This window comes from Erythrolamprus reginae, chromosome 6 (assembly GCF_031021105.1).
Source record: "Erythrolamprus reginae isolate rEryReg1 chromosome 6, rEryReg1.hap1, whole genome shotgun sequence".
Lineage (NCBI taxonomy): Eukaryota > Metazoa > Chordata > Lepidosauria > Squamata > Dipsadidae > Erythrolamprus > Erythrolamprus reginae.
The window spans coordinates 84,792,920-84,811,455 of record NC_091955.1 but is presented as its reverse complement, the minus strand read 5'-3'; the positions used below and the strand labels follow the sequence as shown (position 1 = coordinate 84,811,455).

At 39.2% G+C, this 18,536-nt stretch overlaps 1 protein-coding gene across 1 annotated transcript; it reads left to right on the top strand.

The window, feature by feature from the left end:
- The first annotated feature begins 2,339 nt into the window (after positions 1–2,339).
- ATP6V1E1 (ATPase H+ transporting V1 subunit E1) lies at positions 2,340–17,325 on the top strand. The gene is made up of 9 exons (XM_070756487.1): positions 2,340–2,541; positions 6,666–6,731; positions 8,088–8,197; positions 9,607–9,673; positions 12,962–13,051; positions 13,898–13,966; positions 14,231–14,325; positions 15,581–15,668; positions 16,705–17,325. Exons 1-9 carry the CDS (start codon positions 2,509–2,511, stop codon positions 16,765–16,767), a joined length of 681 nt encoding a protein of 226 aa, XP_070612588.1. The 5' UTR covers positions 2,340–2,508; the 3' UTR covers positions 16,768–17,325.
- The last annotated feature ends 1,211 nt before the right edge of the window (positions 17,326–18,536 follow it).

Sequence of the window (18,536 nt, the reverse complement as noted above, 5' to 3'; positions counted from 1 at the left end):
GCGCGCACGAGGCTGGCGTGACGTCACCCGGGGAGGGGCGTAGCGGAGGAGGTGACTAAGCAGATTCACGCCGCGATCTCGGCTTAAGGGAGAGGACGTGATTAAGCCCTCGGATATAGACATAGGAAATGTTAGAGTGGTACGGTAGTTTTTCCCCCCTCTCCCCAATAGTCTCAGTGTGCCGCCTTCAACTTGAACCATTTGTCTTTGTAACCTAGGCCTACCTATAGATTTTGCGACAAAAAGGTGCAAACGCAGTATAGAAAGTAAAAGATATGCAATTAATACACACACGGATGCACCCCATGACATTACTGATTACAGGCACAATTGTTGCAAGCCAGTGTTTATTAAATTAGATAGACAGAATAGGTAGGTAGGTAGGTAGGTAGGTAGGTAGGTAGGTAGACAGACAGACAGACAGACAGACAGACAGACAGACAGATGATAGATAGACAGACAGACAGACAGACAGATAGGACTAGATTAGATTAGATCCAGGCCTGTCAAATAAAGCCAGGTCTTTACAGCTTTCTAAAAAGGAAATAAGGTGAGGGTAGTACGGATCTCAGGAGGTAGGTGATTCCTGAGTCGGGGCCACCACAGAGAAGGCTCTCCCCATGGACCTAAACAGTCGATATTGTTTAGCTGATGGGACCCGAAGAAGGCCAACCCTATGGGCTCTTACCAGTCGCTGGGAGGCATGTGCTCTGCCTGTTTATTGACAGAAGACAACCAGAGCTAGGAACGATTCAGTGTCCAAACCGGGCCATGACTGACTCCAGATACAGGTTCAAATTTTCATAGTATTCCTGCTGCATGACCTGCTACTGTCTTTTTATTATTCAGACATTAAAAAGCAACAGATGATTTTCTTCTACTTTCCTGCTACCCAGAACTAACAAATCTACATATCTCATAAGGGGCTAATTTTAATGGATTTAATATTTTAAATAATTTTTAGAATAATTCATTCCTCAAGCAATTAACACAGCCTTTTATCATTTCCCAATTTATTTTTCATAATTATGTTGGGCAGATGTTGGAAACTCGGCAATTAGCAACAGTTTTGCCAATCAACTTGCACTACTGTCACCCAATTCAATCTTTAAGCAAATTAAATAAGAGGAGTGAGGAACTTTTGGATAACCTTCCACTGTTTTCCATAATGTAGAAGGGTTATCTCAAGGGTCTCCAACCTTGGCAACTTTAAGACTTGTGGTCTTCAACTCGCAGAATTCCTCGGCCACCAAAAGAATACAGCTCACCTGTCTGGAACCCACATTGCATATCAAACATTAATACAATTGACAGTGTCCAGAAATATTTCACAAGAAGAGTCCTTCACTCCTCCTCTCGCAACAAAATACCTTATTTCACCAGACTTGAAGTACTGGGATTAGACAATTTACAACTACAGTATGTCGCTTCCGATCTGATCTAAATGCAGTTCATAAAATCATATACCAACATGTCCTTCCTATTAATAATTACTTCACCTTCAACCACAGCAATACACGAGCACGTAATAGATTCAAACTAAATGTAAACTGCTCCAAACTCAACTGCAGAAAATATAACTTCAGTAATAGCGCGGTCAATGCCTGGAATGCACTACCTAACTCTGTGGTTTCTTCCCCAAACCCCAAAAACTTTAACCTCAGATTGTCTAGTAGTCGACCTCTCCCCATGCATAAACACACCGCTGTGCCTACCGTTCCCTGTCCTATTGTCCTCTTTTATTGTTACTTTTTACTTATGTTTATACAAACTACTACTATCCTATAAATCAGGGGTAGGCAAACTTGGCTGTTCTATGACTTGTGGATTTCAACTCTCAGAATTCCTGAGCGGTGATTTGAGCCAATCATGGTAGCTCAGGGATTCTGGGAGCTGAAGTCCACATGTCATAGAAGAGCCAACTTTGCCTACCCCTGTAAATATTTGGAAAGAAAATAAAAGAAAGAAAGAAAAGGGAGGGAGGGAAGAAAAAGGAAAAAAGAAAGAAGGGAGGGAGGGAGGGAAGGAAGAAAAAGGAAAAAAGAAAGGAAGGGAAAGAACGAAAGAAAGAAATGAGGGAGGGAAGGAAGGGAAGGAAGGAAAGAAGGAAAGAAATGAGGGAGAGAGGGGGAAGTGAAGGAAGGGAGGAAAGGAAGGAAGGAAGGAAGGAAGTTGCCAAGGCTGGAGACCCCTTGGATCCGACATGAGCCGGAAATCCTCCATCCGCACGCTAAGCGCGCCGCTCTTCCTCCTTTAACCATTCCGAAGCGAAAGACGGCCCTTCTTCCGCGTGGATGACGTCACCGCGTCCTCCCATTGGTGCAAACGCGAGCGAATAAGGGGCGGGGCCGGGTGACGCAGAATGTCAGCTGCCTCAAACTCCTGAGCGTGACCTCCACCGGATCCGATCGGGGCCCTTCCACCCCCTTCAGCCTGCAGGGAGAGCACCGGTTCAAGCGGACGCTTTCTCCTTCTGCTCCCTCCCCGCTTCTCTAGCCAGCCTTCAACATGGCGCTGAGCGATGCCGACGTTCAGAAGCAGGTACGGCGGAATTGGGGGGGTGGGGGGGAGTCGATCCTGGGTTGGGGGAGCCTTTAGCGCCTTTCTCAGCGCGGGCGGCGGTCGCAACCCGGGGAATGAGCTCGTAAGTCATCCCATCCCTGGGCTCGGCTGACCATCCTCCTGCCTGGATCGCAGGCAGCACGGAGGAGCGGAGAGTCAGCCGAGGGTGCCCGTTAAGTCAAGCGCAGCTCCTTCCTGCACGGGGATCCCCATCGTTTGGGGGAGTCCGGCTTGTATCCAGATCCACCTGCGATTTGGGGAGAGAAAGAGAAATCTTCCGCTGCAAAGAGAGATTCTCAGTCGGGGTTGCCCCAAAGGTTGCTTTTGCGAAAGCAGCTGTATTTTCTTGGGGTTTTTTGGACCGACCTTCAGAGTCATAACTGCCCAGAAGATTGCAAAGAAATAGAAATCCTTCTCTATTCGGTTGGCAGAAAGAAGGAACTTCTTGGATGAGAAGCGAAATGTTTTCAAAGGAAGAAAAAAAGACCATTTCCAACAACATATCTCGTCCTTTTGCAGAGTTTATAAAGGGAAAGTGCCCAAAAAGTGTTTTTTTCAAAAAGTCCAAGAAAAGTCCAGTGGCTTTTTTGGGGGGGACGACGACAAGGGGGGCAAAACCAAAACTTTTTGGGCACTTTCCCTTTGCAAGCTCTGCAAAAGGACATGTTATTTCATTCGATTTGGAAATGAGCAAAATAAGGTTTCTTCTGGGTTTCATCCATTGGGATTGGCTTCTGAATAAAAAAACGTGCAGCATTTATTAATGTATTATATGTGTTGTGTGATTTTGGTTCCATTCGCACAGGAAGACAACATATGATTCAGAAGTGATTGAAGAGTTTATTCTCGAATGTACACAAAATTGGGAGGTTTTATTTTAACGTTTGGGACTCTTAAGTAATTTTTTTTTTACTGTATTGTCACAAAAATTGTGACAAGTGAGTCCTGTGGCAAGTAAGTTCTGTGGTATTGGGTGGCACATAAGTCAAATAAAATAAATGAAATAAATTATTTTCTTGAAAGTAGTATCTGTTGAGAATAGACTGAGAAGAAAATAGCACACTAGACTTTTCTGGGCCTGTTGTGCAATATCATGCTGGTTAATTCTGCAAATTAATATAGTTGAGCAATGGCTTCTCTAGTTCAATTCAAATAATCTTGTTAATTCTGGTAAGTTTTTGACACACATGGAAAGTGACTGCATTTTATTGTAATGATTGCGATTTGCAAGTATGGAAGTTTGATGCAAATGGGTACTTTCCAACATCTGACCTTGAATTTATGTCCTTGGAGAGGGAAGGATTGTTTTAGAAGAAGACACTCCAAGAATATCTTTTGGACAAGGCTGGGAGAATCGATAGAATGTCAACAACTATTTGAATTCAATCCTGATTACTTAAAAAAACCCATTGTATTATATTCAGAATTATCAATAGGGAGTTGTATGTACTATGAAGATCTTATTGACAGTTGGAATGAAATTTTGAGATGAGGGGAGATGGAAATAGAGATATAAATCTTGAAAGATATAAGAAATAGATAAGGTAAAGATTGCTTCTGGTAGGGATTATACTTTAATTACAAGGGACTCACTTGAATTCCAATAGTAATTTATTTCACAATAAAGAACTCCCATAAGGCAAACAAATGAGAATTGATGATTGATATTAGATATGTTTGTTCTGGAATCTGCCAAAGATGTGTTGTCTTGATAGCACAGGGAGAACTGTACAGGGTTAGTTGATCGTGCAATTAATTTAGACCTAAATTGTGCAATGTTTGGTACAGCCTAATGGACACCTTGAACTGGGTTTAGAAAGCAACTGGCAACCAGTTATACATAAAGATGATAGACACTTCCACCTCATCAGCATGGGTTTGGGGGCAATTTTGGACCACTAATAACCCAGTTTCAGCCTCAGCTATATCTTTGTAAACCATCCAGAGGGTGGTATAGAAATTTGATAAATATTCCTGTAATATCAGAGTTTGATGCCCATCTGTAAGATGTTTTAATCACAGTGACTTTATATAGAGGGTAATTTATATAACTTCTGTATATAATATTTGATTGATACATAAAACCAAAAGTGACTGGAATAAATCTTCTCCTAACCATTTACCAGAAGAGACCTAAACTGCAAGAGAGCAATGAAGTATCCTCATATCATGGAAAGGAAGAACTGAAAAAGCTAATGATTAATGTTCACACTCATAAAAAAACAGGAAGTTCTGCCTCCACTGAACCTTGCAGGAAAGAACAATCTTGTGAAATTCTGGCATTGTATTTTTAATTGGTCCCACTGAAGCATTGTTTGCTACCAGTGTTCATCATTACTAATGCACATATGGATAAAAATTAAATACTGTAACTGCATGCATGTCACTTCATCGCATATAGAAAACACAGTACAGAAGAGGGTACTGTAGCTGTGCAATTATGCCTTCATATGAATGAACTTGAAAATTCAGGACATAAGACAATTGCTAATTGCTAAATATACTGAAGACAAAATGGATTTTGTTTTGATGACCTCTGCAAGAATATCATTATTCTAAATAGAATATCAATATTCTAAATTCATACTGGCAGACTATTTTTTTAAAATTGTAACTTCCCTGCAATGTGGTGGAATTTTACATGATACAATACTGCAGGTGTGATTTGGTTGTCCTTTAAAGTTTATCTTGTTGACTGTAAATAATGTCATTTAGAGTAAAACCATCCTGAGCTGGGTTTGAGTTGGAATAGTTCACTGAATGTTGCTGTGAGCCAGCTGATACTGGTAAAGCAATGTTCCCTTGCAGCCCAGGAACTGGCCATACTTGGTTTACATGCATGTCTTCTTCCTTAGAATTGTTGATGATGTCTCTTTACTCTCACTGAGTAAAGATGTACCAACTTGGCACTGAAATCCGTGGGAATTTAAGTTTACCTGTATAGGCAATGTACCGTAATTATTATTTGCTTGTAATATTTACAACTGAGTAGATATTTTCTGTTCCAAAAACATAAATGTCTGCCTATGATGTACCAACCCACACCATCTTTATGTGGTTAGTAAATGCCATCTAGGATCATATAATGTATGTAAAAGTTTTATTTCCCCCATTATTTTTACAAGTAACTCAACACAATTTTCTCATCCTATTGTCCCCACAACCTCCTTTTATGAAGTGAGTTAGGATGAGAGAATTATTTATTTTATTTATTAGATTTGTATGCCGCCTCTCTCCGCAGACTCGGGGCGGCTAACAACAGTAATAAAACAACATACTGTATAACAAATCTAATATTAAAAGTAATTTTAAAAACCCCAATTTAACGAACCAATCATACATACAGACATACCATGCATAAATTATTATTTTTTATAAGCCTAGGGAGAAGGGAATATCTCAATTCCCCCATGCCTGACGACACAGGTGGGTTTTAAGAAGTTTACGAAAGGCAAGGAGGGTGGGGGCAACTCTGATATCCGGGGGGAGTTGGTTCCAGAGGGTCGGGGCCGCCACAGAGAAGGCTCTTCCCCTGGGGCCTGCCAAACGACATTGTCATGGTCCAATTAGTGGTCCAAAGTCACCCAGCTGGCTTTAATGGCTAAGATAGGATTTGAACTCATGGTTTTCTGCTTTCCAGCCTGATGCCTTAACCACTAGACCAAAATGTTTCTCTTTAATTGTGAGTAGCATTCAACTTTAGGGCCCTGTTGCTGGCAAATGGAAGTAGGCGGGTAACTACCGCAAGTATTCCTTGCTTAAGGACCACTCATCTCTGGAAACTGATGCATCTAAAAGGTTGTTGCTGGATGAATTTGGTTTCCCCTGTTCTTTTCCTACGAAGTATTAAATTATCTGCCAGCTGAAATAATAATTGTATCTCTAAAATTGTAAAGCAATATGAGTTGGAATGCAGTTTCAGTTCTTAAGCTTCTGTGAACACTAAATACCTATAAGTACAAGTATCCAGTTTATAACAAATTGGTGTTGGAAAGTCTTTATTTTTTTAAAAAAATACACCGCTTGTGAACTGGGAAAATCTGTCATGTTCAGTGACAAAATATATCTGCTTGTTTCCATGGAAAATATTATTTTTGTTACAGATTAAACACATGATGGCTTTCATTGAGCAGGAAGCCAATGAAAAGGCGGAAGAAATAGATGCTAAGGTAAATGAAAAGCATGTCAATGTTTCCTGTGTGTAAAATAAGGCAGTGGATCTCAACCTTTCTAATGCCATGACTCCTTAATACAGTTCCTCATGTTGTGGTGACCCCCAACCATAAGTCAAGCACCGATTCTCCCAACTGAGCTTTAAGCTGATTGGCAGGAAGGTCAAAGGGACACTCCTACTGTAAACGCCTGATTGGTCGGATTGTAAAAATATGTTCCAAGGTGCCAGAATAGAAACTTTTGTTCCTAACACCATGGGGAATTTTCCCATGGTCTTCGGCTATTCCTGTGAAACGGTTGTTCGACCTCCAAAGGGGCCTGACCCCCAAGTTGAGAACCACTGCCATAGAGGGCCTGTGTCATTTCTTCTAATACCAAAAATTCACTTGTGACTTGCCAAGTTGTGATTTTTTAAAAAAAAAATCATTTTATTTAGCTAATGTGTACTTAAAGCAATTATATTGTGCTTCAAAATAACTGAAGGGTATTTTTTTAAAAAAATTGCCATTTTGTTCTGCCCTATGCAGTGTTCCCTCTAATTGTTTTTTTGGGTGGGTGGAAAAGTATAGTGTCTGAGCGGCAGTCCCTTCGGGACTGGGCGGCACAGAAATAATAAATAAACAAACAAACAAATAAACAAACAAACAAAAAACCCACCCTGTTTTGCCTCAGAGAATTTCAAAATAAAATACTGTACTGTGTGTCTATAACAGTGAGCTCATAATAGGGCAACTCTATCAATATCAAAATGCCACTTAAATAGTTGAGCTAGTTTCAAACTAGATTTTGATTTTCTTTCTCTCTTCCTTCCTCTCTTTTTTCTATCTGTTTCTCTCTCTTCCTCTCTTCCTCTCTCTCTCCTCCCCTCTCACTATTTCCCTCTCGGCTTCTGGGCAGGTTTGGAAAACTCTGAGTTGATGATGATTTTTAAGTGAGCGATTGCTCACTGCTCAGCTTAGAGGGAACTATGGCCCTACACACAGATTAAGCTCACCAAGTATTTAATCCAATAAATTACAATTTAATTGACTGTCTTTTTGGAAGACAGAACTTGTTATATATCACTAATGGTAACAATTTGAAGCCAGCATTTTCTTTTTAAAAAAAGCATTAAAATATGTGACTTCATATTAGCTACACAAACTTGCTGGTACGAACATCCAGGTCTATCTTGGGAGATATGACTACTGTAAAATTATTCCTATTGGGGTTTAGTTTGTTGGAACTGATTTTGATTGCTAGCACACTGTATATTGTTAAAGAATATTAATTGCTATTCCATTCTTTTATAACTCTAGTCAGCGCTTTAGGTTCTTCATCTGACTAAATCTGTGGGCTTTGCTTTCTTGTAGGCTGAAGAAGAATTCAACATTGAGAAAGGTCGACTTGTTCAGACCCAAAGGTTGAAGATCATGGAGTACTATGAAAAGAAAGAAAAACAAATAGAACAGCAAAAGAAAATGTATGTAATGGAAGGAGGGAAGGGTTTTTAATAGGAAAGTGAACACAAGAACAAGGGGACACAATCTGAAGTTAGTTGGGGGGAAGATCAAAAGCAACGTAAGAAAATATTATTTCACTGAAAGAGTAGTAGATCCTTGGAACAAACTTCCAGCAGACGTGGTTGGTAAATCCACAGTAACTGAATTTAAACATGCCTGGGATAAACATATATCCATCCTAAGATAAAATACAGGAAATAGTATAAGGGCAGACTAGATGGACCATGAGGTCTTTTTCTGCCGTCAGTCTTCTATGTTTCTAAGATGTCAAAGCTTATTTTAGACTGCAGAAAAAATAGAACTAGCCATTATCTTAAACTGATTAGTGAAAGCATGCAAAGATTTGTTTATTGCTGCCCATTTCCAATGTTTACTGGTTTATATGATTTCTTTTTCTTTTGCTCTAAGACATTTTTTAAAATCAGTAACTATGCAGCCAACGATGTAGAAAATAACTGAGGTTAATGCTTTAAGAGACTATTTGAATGTCACTTGTATAAACAGAATTATTTTGTAAACAACATAATTTACAAAAGTTTACATTTTATGGCTCAGTTCATGGGTTACAGACTGAGTCTTTCGCACAATTAAAAAAAATTATGAGATTTTTGTATTCACTGCAGAAACAGTAGTATTTCAGGGTACAATTTAGGTTTGCAAGGTTTATTCATCAGCAGAGAACACACTGTTGATTAAGCCAGAATGTAGAACGATCCTTTTGGGGATTGAGTGGGAATTGACAGCTTTTTAAAACTAGAAATAAAGAAGGAAGGCTGGCAGCAAGATTTAAGAAAGGCTATATTTCAGGCCAGCCTACCCTCAAAACGTCGCTACAGAGCACTGCACACCAAGACAACTAGACACAAGAACAGTTTTTTCCCGAACGCCATCACTCTACTAAACAAATAATTCTCTCAACACTGTCAGACTTTCTACTAAATCTGCACTTCTATTCTACTAGTTTTTCTCATCATTCCTTTCACCCATTTCCTCCCATGTTGACTGTATGACTGTAACTTGTTGCTTATATCCTAAGATTTTTTATTAATATTGCTTCTTCATTGCTTATTTGACCCCTATGACAATCATTGTTGTACCACATGATTCTTGACAAATGTATATTTTATTTTATGTACACTGAGAGCATATGCACAAAGACAAATTCCTTGTGTGTCTAATCACACTTGGCCAATAAAAATTCTATTCTATTCTATAGTACTCAAAAGAGGCCTGCTAAACAAAGGCTTTGCTGCTTGAACATTTTGGGAGTTAGTCTGGCACGTGTCTATAAGAACACATAATTAACGCCTGCTGTTTCACTCCCTAAGCCCTCTTGTACTCTGTTTCATTTTTTCCATCTGTCTTACAGTCAGATGTCCAACCTGATGAATCAGGCGAGACTGAAGGTTCTCAAAGCGAGAGATGATCTGATTGCAGTAAGTCTGGCCATCTCTTTATAAGAATTTTTTTTCATTCTTTGCCTGAAAAATACACTGCAATGTTTACCTTTTGTTCTTCTAATGTATCTTTGAAGAAAATGTTTGATATTTATTTATTTATTTGTTGGATTTGTATGCCGCCCCTCTCCGGAGACTCGGGGCGGCTAACAGCGACAATAAAACAGTGTACAATAGTAATTTGGTATTAGAAATTATTAAAAATCCATTAATATAAAAACCAAACATACATACATATATACCATGCATAGAATTGTAAAGGCCTAGAGGGAAAGAGGATCTCAATATATACAGTGTTCCCTCGATTTTCGCGGAGGATGCTTTCCGAGACCGCCCGCAAAAGTCGAATTTCCACGAAGTAGAGATGCAGAAGTAAATACACTATTTTTGGCTATGAACAGTATCACAAACCATCACTTAACACTTTAACCCCCTAAATTACCATTTCCCATTCCCTTAACAACCATTTACTCACCATTATTACTGGTACTCACCATTAAATAAGACACTTAGTGATCCTGATATTTATAAACATAATAATTTATTAACAATAAATTTTTTTTTGTTATTTATTTGCAAAAATTATTAGTTTGGCGATGACATATGACGTCATTGGGTGGGAAAAACCGTGGTATAGGGAACAAACTGCGAAGTATTTTATAATTAATATTTTTTGAAAAACCGTGGTATAGTCTATTCGCGAATTTTGAACCTGCGAAAATTGAGGGAACACTGTATATGTATTACTGGGAAAGGGAATCAGATGTGCCAGAAATATATAGTGAAATTATCTCTGCGTCATTGATTTCTTTTGTTGAAAAAGAATAGAGTGTGTTTTTCAGCCTATTATTAGTCAGACAGTGACAAACGTTTCCACTGAATAAGTATTAGATGCTGCACAAAGAGAAAATTAAGACTTGGGAATATTAACTCAGATACCCTTTGTATAAGGCAGTGGCTCTCAACCTTTCTAATGCCGTGACCCCTTACTAAAGTTCCTCATGTTGTGTTGACCCCCAACCATCAGGCCATCGTCAATTCTCCCATCAGAGCTTTAAGATGATTGGCAGGAAGGTCAGAGGGATTCTCCCACTGTAAATGCCTGATTGGTCGGATTGTAAAAATATGTTCCAAGGCACCAGAATAGAAGCTTTCGTTCCTAACACCATGGGAAGTTTGTCTTTTCCCGTGGTCCTAGGCGACCTCTGTGAAATGGTCGTTCGACCCCCAAAGGGGTCCCGACCCCCAGGTTGAGAACCACTGGTATGGGGTATGTTCTACTTTCTAAAATTATGTGCTTGTTACCTAAATTGTACTGATAGCTTTACTCTCAAAACAATTATTTGCCTATAGAAAATACTGCTTAATGCCTTTAGTCCAGTGTTTCCCAACCTTGGCAACTTGAAGATATCTGGACTTCAACTCCCAGAATTCCCCAGCCAGAGTTGAAGTCCAAATACCTTCAAGTTGCCATGGTTGGGAAACACTGCTTTAGTCACTTAAGTGAAGATATAACATTGTATTGTAATATCAGCACTCTTTTTTTTTTTTAGAAAAAAGTTTATTAAATATTTACATTAAAATCACACAACTACAATACATATAATACAACACAACGTACACAAAAATTTAAATAGAGAGAAGAAAAAGAGTGGGGAAAAAGAAATAAGTGTAAAAGAAATTAAGAAAGAAAAAATAAAGCACTCTGCTTTATCAATTACATTTTGATATCGTTATTTACATTTGAACTACTCTAGGAGTAGTAAATTTGGTGTGCAGCTTAAGTCTAGTCCTTTTATTACTTCGCTATACATCGGTTACATATATACATTTCCAATTCTTTGTAATATCAGCACTCTTAAGCACTATTAAGATGCGCAACTTGAATGACAAAGGTCAAGACCCCAAAATAATCCCAGACTATGCTCTGCTAGAGGCAAAGTCACATAGTTAAGTCACACGCCCCTGATGCAGGTGGTATTTAGGCTCTTTTTAAGCTGTCTTGCCTTACAAACCACTACTTGGAGAAGTAGCTGTGTGCAAAAACACAACATCTGGCATTGAAACCACGGCATCCATTGAATTTTGTTTGTGAAATAAGAGGCATAGATGAAAAAATAAAGTCAGTCTGATGGGCAACATACAGAACAATTCAAGATACGTCACAAATATACAAATAGTCCTCACTTAATAATTCTAGTTGGAATCTCTGTTGCTCAGCGAAGGCTGTTGCTCAGCGAAGGAATTTTTAGGCAAAACTTCATCTGGCCACTCTGCTTAGCAACGGCAGTTCCAGTAGTCCTATTTGTGAACATTAGGTGAGGACTGCACCACAGAAGATCATAGTCATGTGAACAGAGAATGACCAGTTGTAAAGCTGATCCGCCCACTGTTGTGGTTAGCTGTGGCCCAGCTCCTGCCCCAAGGACTGTGGATGTGGGTGAGACGTCCACATGCTGCAGGCCTGTTTTGCCCCCGGTGGAATCTGATGATGAAGGCTCCTCTGACCAAGAAGACATGAGTGACAGGGAGGAGAGTGGGGCAGACAGCTCAGAAGGAGATCAATTATCTAGCTCCTCCTTGGATTCAAAACAAGAGTTAATGATACAGCCACGCATGCGGAGAGCGATGCATAGGCAACAACAACTGAGAGATTATTATCAAAGAAAATGAGGCCACCTGTGGTTGGGTGGGACTTTGGTAATTAGTGAGGCTGCTATAAATAGCAGCCTGTGGGTTTGGCCATTGTGGAGGATTATCTGATCGTTTGTGTTTCATGACTGCTTTACTGACTTTGACCTTTTGTGTGCTGATTTTCCCCCGCTTTGAAACTATACCAAAGCAAAGTGTGTTTCACTTTGTGAAAGAAGGACTGTGAATTGCCTCACAGCTGCAAGCTAAGTATCACAGAACTGATAAGGGACTTGTACCAATTACCAGTTTGTTTGGAGACCAGTGCTCTTTGCTATACCAAAAGAGGGCTTGGTTTAAGTGAATTTTCATTATAAAGAACATTGTTTTGAATTTTCAAATGTTTGTGTGTCTGAAATTTGTACCTGTGAATTTTTGGGAGGATTCTACCAGGCAGAGAGCCCTACAGAACACCCACTATATGGGAACAAATAACAGTTGACCTAGGGTGATGAGGTTCACGCTTCTTCCATCCTCAATTCTGTTGGTATCATGATCCTTAAGAGATCTTGCAATGAAATGTCTCAAGGCCGGTGGGAGAATAAGATTTTTCTCATTTTCTTCCCTATAATATAGGACTTGCTGAGCGAAGCCAAGCAGAGACTGGCTAAAGTAGTGAAGGATACAGGCAGGTACCAAACCCTGCTGGATGGCTTAGTATTACAGGTAATGGGATCCTAGACATATAACAATGGGATTGAGACTTGTATACTGCTTCAAAGTGCTTTATAGCCCTCTCTGAGTGGTTTACAGAGTTAGCATATTGCCTCCAACAATGTGGGTCCTCATTTTACCAACTTTGGAAGGATGGAAGACAGAGTCTACAATCAGCCAGTGAGACTCAAATAGCCCGACAGTATTGCATTCTAACCACTGTGCCACCATGACTCATATGTCAATATCACAGGATGACGCTTATACTGTTTCTGTGGAGTTCTCTAACTGAATGTTAGTTATATCCGCCTTTACTACAGTATTGTATTGTATTGTATTTATTAGATTTGTATGCCGCCCCTCTCCGAAGACTCGGGGCGGCTAACAACAATAAAAAAGACAATGTGAACAAATCTAATATTAAAAATAATCTTAAAACCCCCAATTTAAAGAACCAATCATGCATACAAGCATACCATGTATAAATTCTATAAGCCTAGGGGGAAGGGAAAATTTCAATTCCCCCATGCCTGACGACAGAGGTGGGTTTTAAGGAGCTTGCGAAAGGCAAGGAGGGTGGGGGCAACTCTGATATCTGGGGGGAGCTGGTTCCAGAGGGTTGGGGCCACCACAGAGAAGGCTCTTCTCCTGGGTCCCACCAAATGACATTGTTTAGTTGACGGGACCTAACCGGTCGCTGGGATTCGTGCGGCAGAAGGCGGCCCCGGAGATATTCAGTACTCTTTAATGGTTCGTATTTGTAAAATGATTAGCTAAAATTTGTAGGACGCCTTGTTTATATTTTAAGCTACGTTGAGCTTTCCAATGAAGACATAAATTCTGTTCTCTTTTATAAAGGGATTGTATCAATTACTTGAGCCTAGAATGACTATCTGTTGCAAGAAACAAGATCTCCCCTTAGTAAAGGTAAGGATTTTATGTATATTAGACAAAATGGAAATGAAATAGCATTTGACCCCCTTCCCTCCAAAAAAAGTCCTTATAGCTGTATTACAAAAATGACAGAATCCCATATCCTATTTGTTCTGACTGGCTCTGTCAATTAGCAGCAATTAAGCCCCAATGAAGACTCGGATTCCAAATTAATATGTACAATAGTCTTGTATACTTTTAGGAACTGGAATAGAATCAAATATATATTTTTGTGTCTATGTATGAATCCTGTTCCAGAATGCAGTCCAGAAGAGTATCCCAATATACAAAGCTGCCACCAAGAAAGATGTCGATGTTCAGGTTGATCAGGACAATTTTCTTCCAGAAGACATGTAAGAAAGAAGCACAAGCTAGTAAAAATAACTTGCTGAAACTGTTTAATATACTGGTGGCCATGGTTTTAAATAGGGCTTGCATAAGGGAAATGAACGTGAGATTTTCTCATATGGGGAATTATTTTAGTGGGAATTTATACCATCCTGTACTTGACAGTCAATATCAACTTTATTTGATTAGTCAATCGACCATCTCAAAGCGAGGAAAAGGACCACATTGGTCGTCATAAAACTGTGACTGGTTAAAATGATATTGAGGCACTTGCTAAGTGCAGGTCACTGAAATGGTTAGCCAAGAACAAAACAGCCTTTCAACTAGAAAAATACCTGACAATGGGTCTGACCCAATACCATAGAACAACTCTCACTAGAGCAAGATTTGAGCAGTTAGATTCTATGGTCAAATATGGACGATTCCACCAAGTACCATATTTTGAGAGAACATGCATCTGTGGTGCACCAGAAATAGAAGACATTGCACATGTGCTACTCAATTGTAAACTATACTCCTCAGTATTTACAGCCCCTACTTGACAAAATCATACACTGGGACTGTAATAAACAATTATCATATTTTCTTCAGGGTACAAATATATATGTAGTTTCTAGAACCGCTAAGTTTATAGTCAGGGCTGTTCAGATGAGAATACATTTTATAGAACATATTGGGGTGGCATGCAAAGGAGATGAACTCAAGAATATTTTATATCAGTATCTTAGATTTGTTTAATATAATCCTTTGCACGAGTTATATTCTCATGTTTTACTACTCAATTTTAGCATATTATATTGCATTTTAACTTATTATTTATTCAAATTCCCTCTATTTTAGCCAATTTTATTGTATTTTAACCAGTCACAGTTTTATGACGACCGATGTGGTCCTTTTCCTCGCTTTGATGTGGTCGATTGACTAATCAAATAAAGTTGATATTGATTGACTGTACTTGACGGTTAAACCAATCCTGTAGGCATTTGTCTGTTCTGGTCTTTATAAATTGAAACAATGATATTTGGACCACGAGCATCCTATTTTGGATTACTGGTCTTGCTTATATACCGCTGTTTCTCTTTTATTTTGGTTATATTTCTCTTGTGTACCTCCCAGATTTACTACTGTGAGATGGAGCGCTTCATAAATTGCCTTACTCCTCCCACCCTCAGACTTCTAACCATCGTAATGAATGGCAAAGAATAGTGAGAGTGATTTCATGTGCCAGCATGTTCATTGGCGTGTATTTTTCTCTTCCAGAGCTGGAGGGGTTGAAATTTATAACAGTGACAATAAAATTAAGGTATCTAATACACTGGAAAGTCGTCTGGACCTCATTGCTCAGCAGGTACTTCTAGAAATTTTTCTCTTGTATGAATGAAATGTTTTCTATTTAATAATAATAATAATAATAATAATAATAATAATAATAATAATTTATTAGATTTGTATGCCGCCCCTCTCTGAAGACTCATTCAGTTCTTGGGTCAGCCATGGTTTTGCTATGGGACACCACGGCAACTTGACTGCTATGGTTTACAAGTCCACTACTACCATCAAACAGCCCTGACACCAAGAAATGTTATCTGGGGGGGGGGGGGGGCTACTTGATTTAGAAACCCTCCCCCAGACTTGGATTTCAATCTTTTCTCTTATTGCAAGCTCTTTGCCCACAATACAGCAATTTCTGGAAAGTTTGAGAGATGGGCAGTTTGGCTCAGCTGTAGTTTCCCCCATAAGCATTTTCCAGTATTTAGAAGTAGAAGATTTTATTGCCATATTTTTATAAGCTTATGCCTTTTAGCATACTGCGGAGAGGGGCGGCATACAAATCTAAATAATTAATAAATAAATAAATAAATACTTTTGACTGAATGATTGTTAAACGTGTTCTAGGGGGAAAAAATTCTTGGTATAATTTTTTTTATTTTTTCCCCATAGAAACTTTTTCAATACATTACCAAAATATAATAATTAGTTAGACATGTATAATCCCAAAAATATATTTCCAATTCCAAATTATTTACTTTCGGTACATATCAAACTCCCAAACATCGACCTCTAATTTTGACATCTAGACAACCAATTTTCTTCTAATTAAATTCAATTTAATTTGAGAACATGCATTGATTGGGTAGATATGTATGTTGGTTTATTGGATTGTTGTGGGTTAGAGGATTTTATTGTTTTTATTATTTTAATATGTTTAGTATTAATATTGACTTCTATTATTGTATTATATTGTGTTTTTATATTGTTTTAAGCCATTCTAAGTCCCACGGGGTTGGATGACATAGAAGTCAAATATGTAGATGGATGGATGAATGGATGTTCTATATTCAAATACTCAGAACTTTTCTCTTCCCCCCCCCCTCCTTCAACAGATGATGCCAGAGATCCGGACAGCACTTTTTGGTGCCAACAGTAACAGGAAGTTCATGGACTAAATTCCCTGGAATTCTGGTGGAATTCTCTTCCACCACCATTGTGCTTAGGGGAAATGCTGGAGCATTTCCAATAAAACAATGTCCCTTCCCCTAAAATGTACTACATGCTCTATTGTGTTACCTGAATATGTTTTTCGGTTAAATTATTAACTTTTGCATACTTGCTGTGCTTAGTCTGAGAGAAAGGCAGGAAGAACTTTTTCCAGAGATTAGTGGCACGGCGTCCAAAAATGAAGGCATTTGCACTCTTTTGAGCCAGACCAGTGAGAGAAATAATTTGGAGCTCTCTTGTCATTCTCCAGTATTGTTCTTTCTCTCAAAGCACCAGTCTGTGCTGCTTATCTTCTTTATTCCTTTCCAAAGCTTACCCTTTCATGTGCCGGTGACTGCAAACCCTACAACCTCTCCAATCTGGTGCTTCCCAGGCCGGGAAAAAAGCAAAGTCATGTTAACTTGGTTTTAGTCCTAGAATTTTGTTCTGTATATGTGATTGAAATTATATATATATGTATACACTCTCTCATTGTGCTGAAGTTTATTAAAATGAAAAGCATGCAATATTGTGTTTGGGGTTTTTCTTGCTATAGCAGATGATGGAGGGTTACATTCGCAAGAAGTTTATGAAAACAAATGCATGGCAGCTGGAGTTTGTTAGATTTGGGGAACCTGATGTGGAGTTAGTTCTTCGTAGAATCAAAAATTTCACATTAACGTTAGGAAAAAGTGTACTTCTGTATATAAATGTTGATTAATGAAATGCTTTCTGGAAATTTGAAGAATCTTACAAACTTTAAGAAGCTCAAACTATATGCTGAAATACTGGATAGTTTATATCCATCTCTCACACCTGTTTTCTAAGTACAGTGATACCTCATCTTACAAACCCCTCGTCATACAAACTTTTCGAGATACAAACCCGGGGTTTAACATTTTTTTGCCTCTTCTTCCAAACTATTTTCACCTTACAAACCCAAGCCGCTGCCACTGGGATGCCCCACCTTTGGACTTCTGTTATTAGCGAAGAAGCCGTTTTTGTGCTGCTGGGATTCCCCTGAGGCTCCCCTCCATGGGAAACCCCACCTCCGGACTTCCGTATTTTGGGGATGCTGTGATTTCGCTGAGGCTCCCCTCGCTGGGAAACCCCACCTCCGGACTTCCGTATTTTGGGGATGCTGTGATTTCACTGAGGCTCCCCTCGCTGGGAAACCCCACCTCTGGACTTCCGTTGCCAGCGAAGCGCCCGTTTTTGCACTGCTGGGATTCCCCTGCAGCATCACAAAAACACAGAAATCCGGAGGTGGGGTTTCCCATGGAGGGGAGCCTCAGGGGAATCCCAGCAGCGCATAAACGGGCACTTCGGCTGGCAAAAGGGGTGAATTTTGGGCTTGCACACATTAATCGCTTTTCCATTGATTCCTATGGAAAACGTTGTTTCATATTACAAACTTCACCTTACAAACCTCGTCCTGGGACCAATTAAGTTCATAAGACGAGGTATCACTGTACAATGTAATCCTCTTAACTCAAATTAGGATGAGAGTGTTCTGCCAGAATCACTAAGAAGACAAGATCAGGTTAAATATCTCGTGCAAACCAGGTCATAATGTAAACGATAGGAATTTACCTGTCTTAAATAAAGCCATAACAGGATTATCTCAGTGAATTGAGCAATAGACTGGGGATATTTTTCAAAATTTGCTGTAATATTTGGACAGATTTAAGCTATTGCTGTTGAAATAATAACCATCACTGGCTTTCAAGCTACATCC

Excerpts from the sequence above, each read along its gene's own strand:
- ATP6V1E1 (XM_070756487.1), top strand. The coding sequence starts at position 2,509 with ATGGCGCTGAGCGATGCCGACGTTCAGAAGCAG. Across the intron at positions 6,732-8,087 it reads CGGAAGAAATAGATGCTAAG|GCTGAAGAAGAATTCAACAT; the intron begins GTAAATGAAAAG and ends GCTTTCTTGTAG. Across the intron at positions 8,198-9,606 it reads ATAGAACAGCAAAAGAAAAT|TCAGATGTCCAACCTGATGA; the intron begins GTATGTAATGGA and ends TCTGTCTTACAG.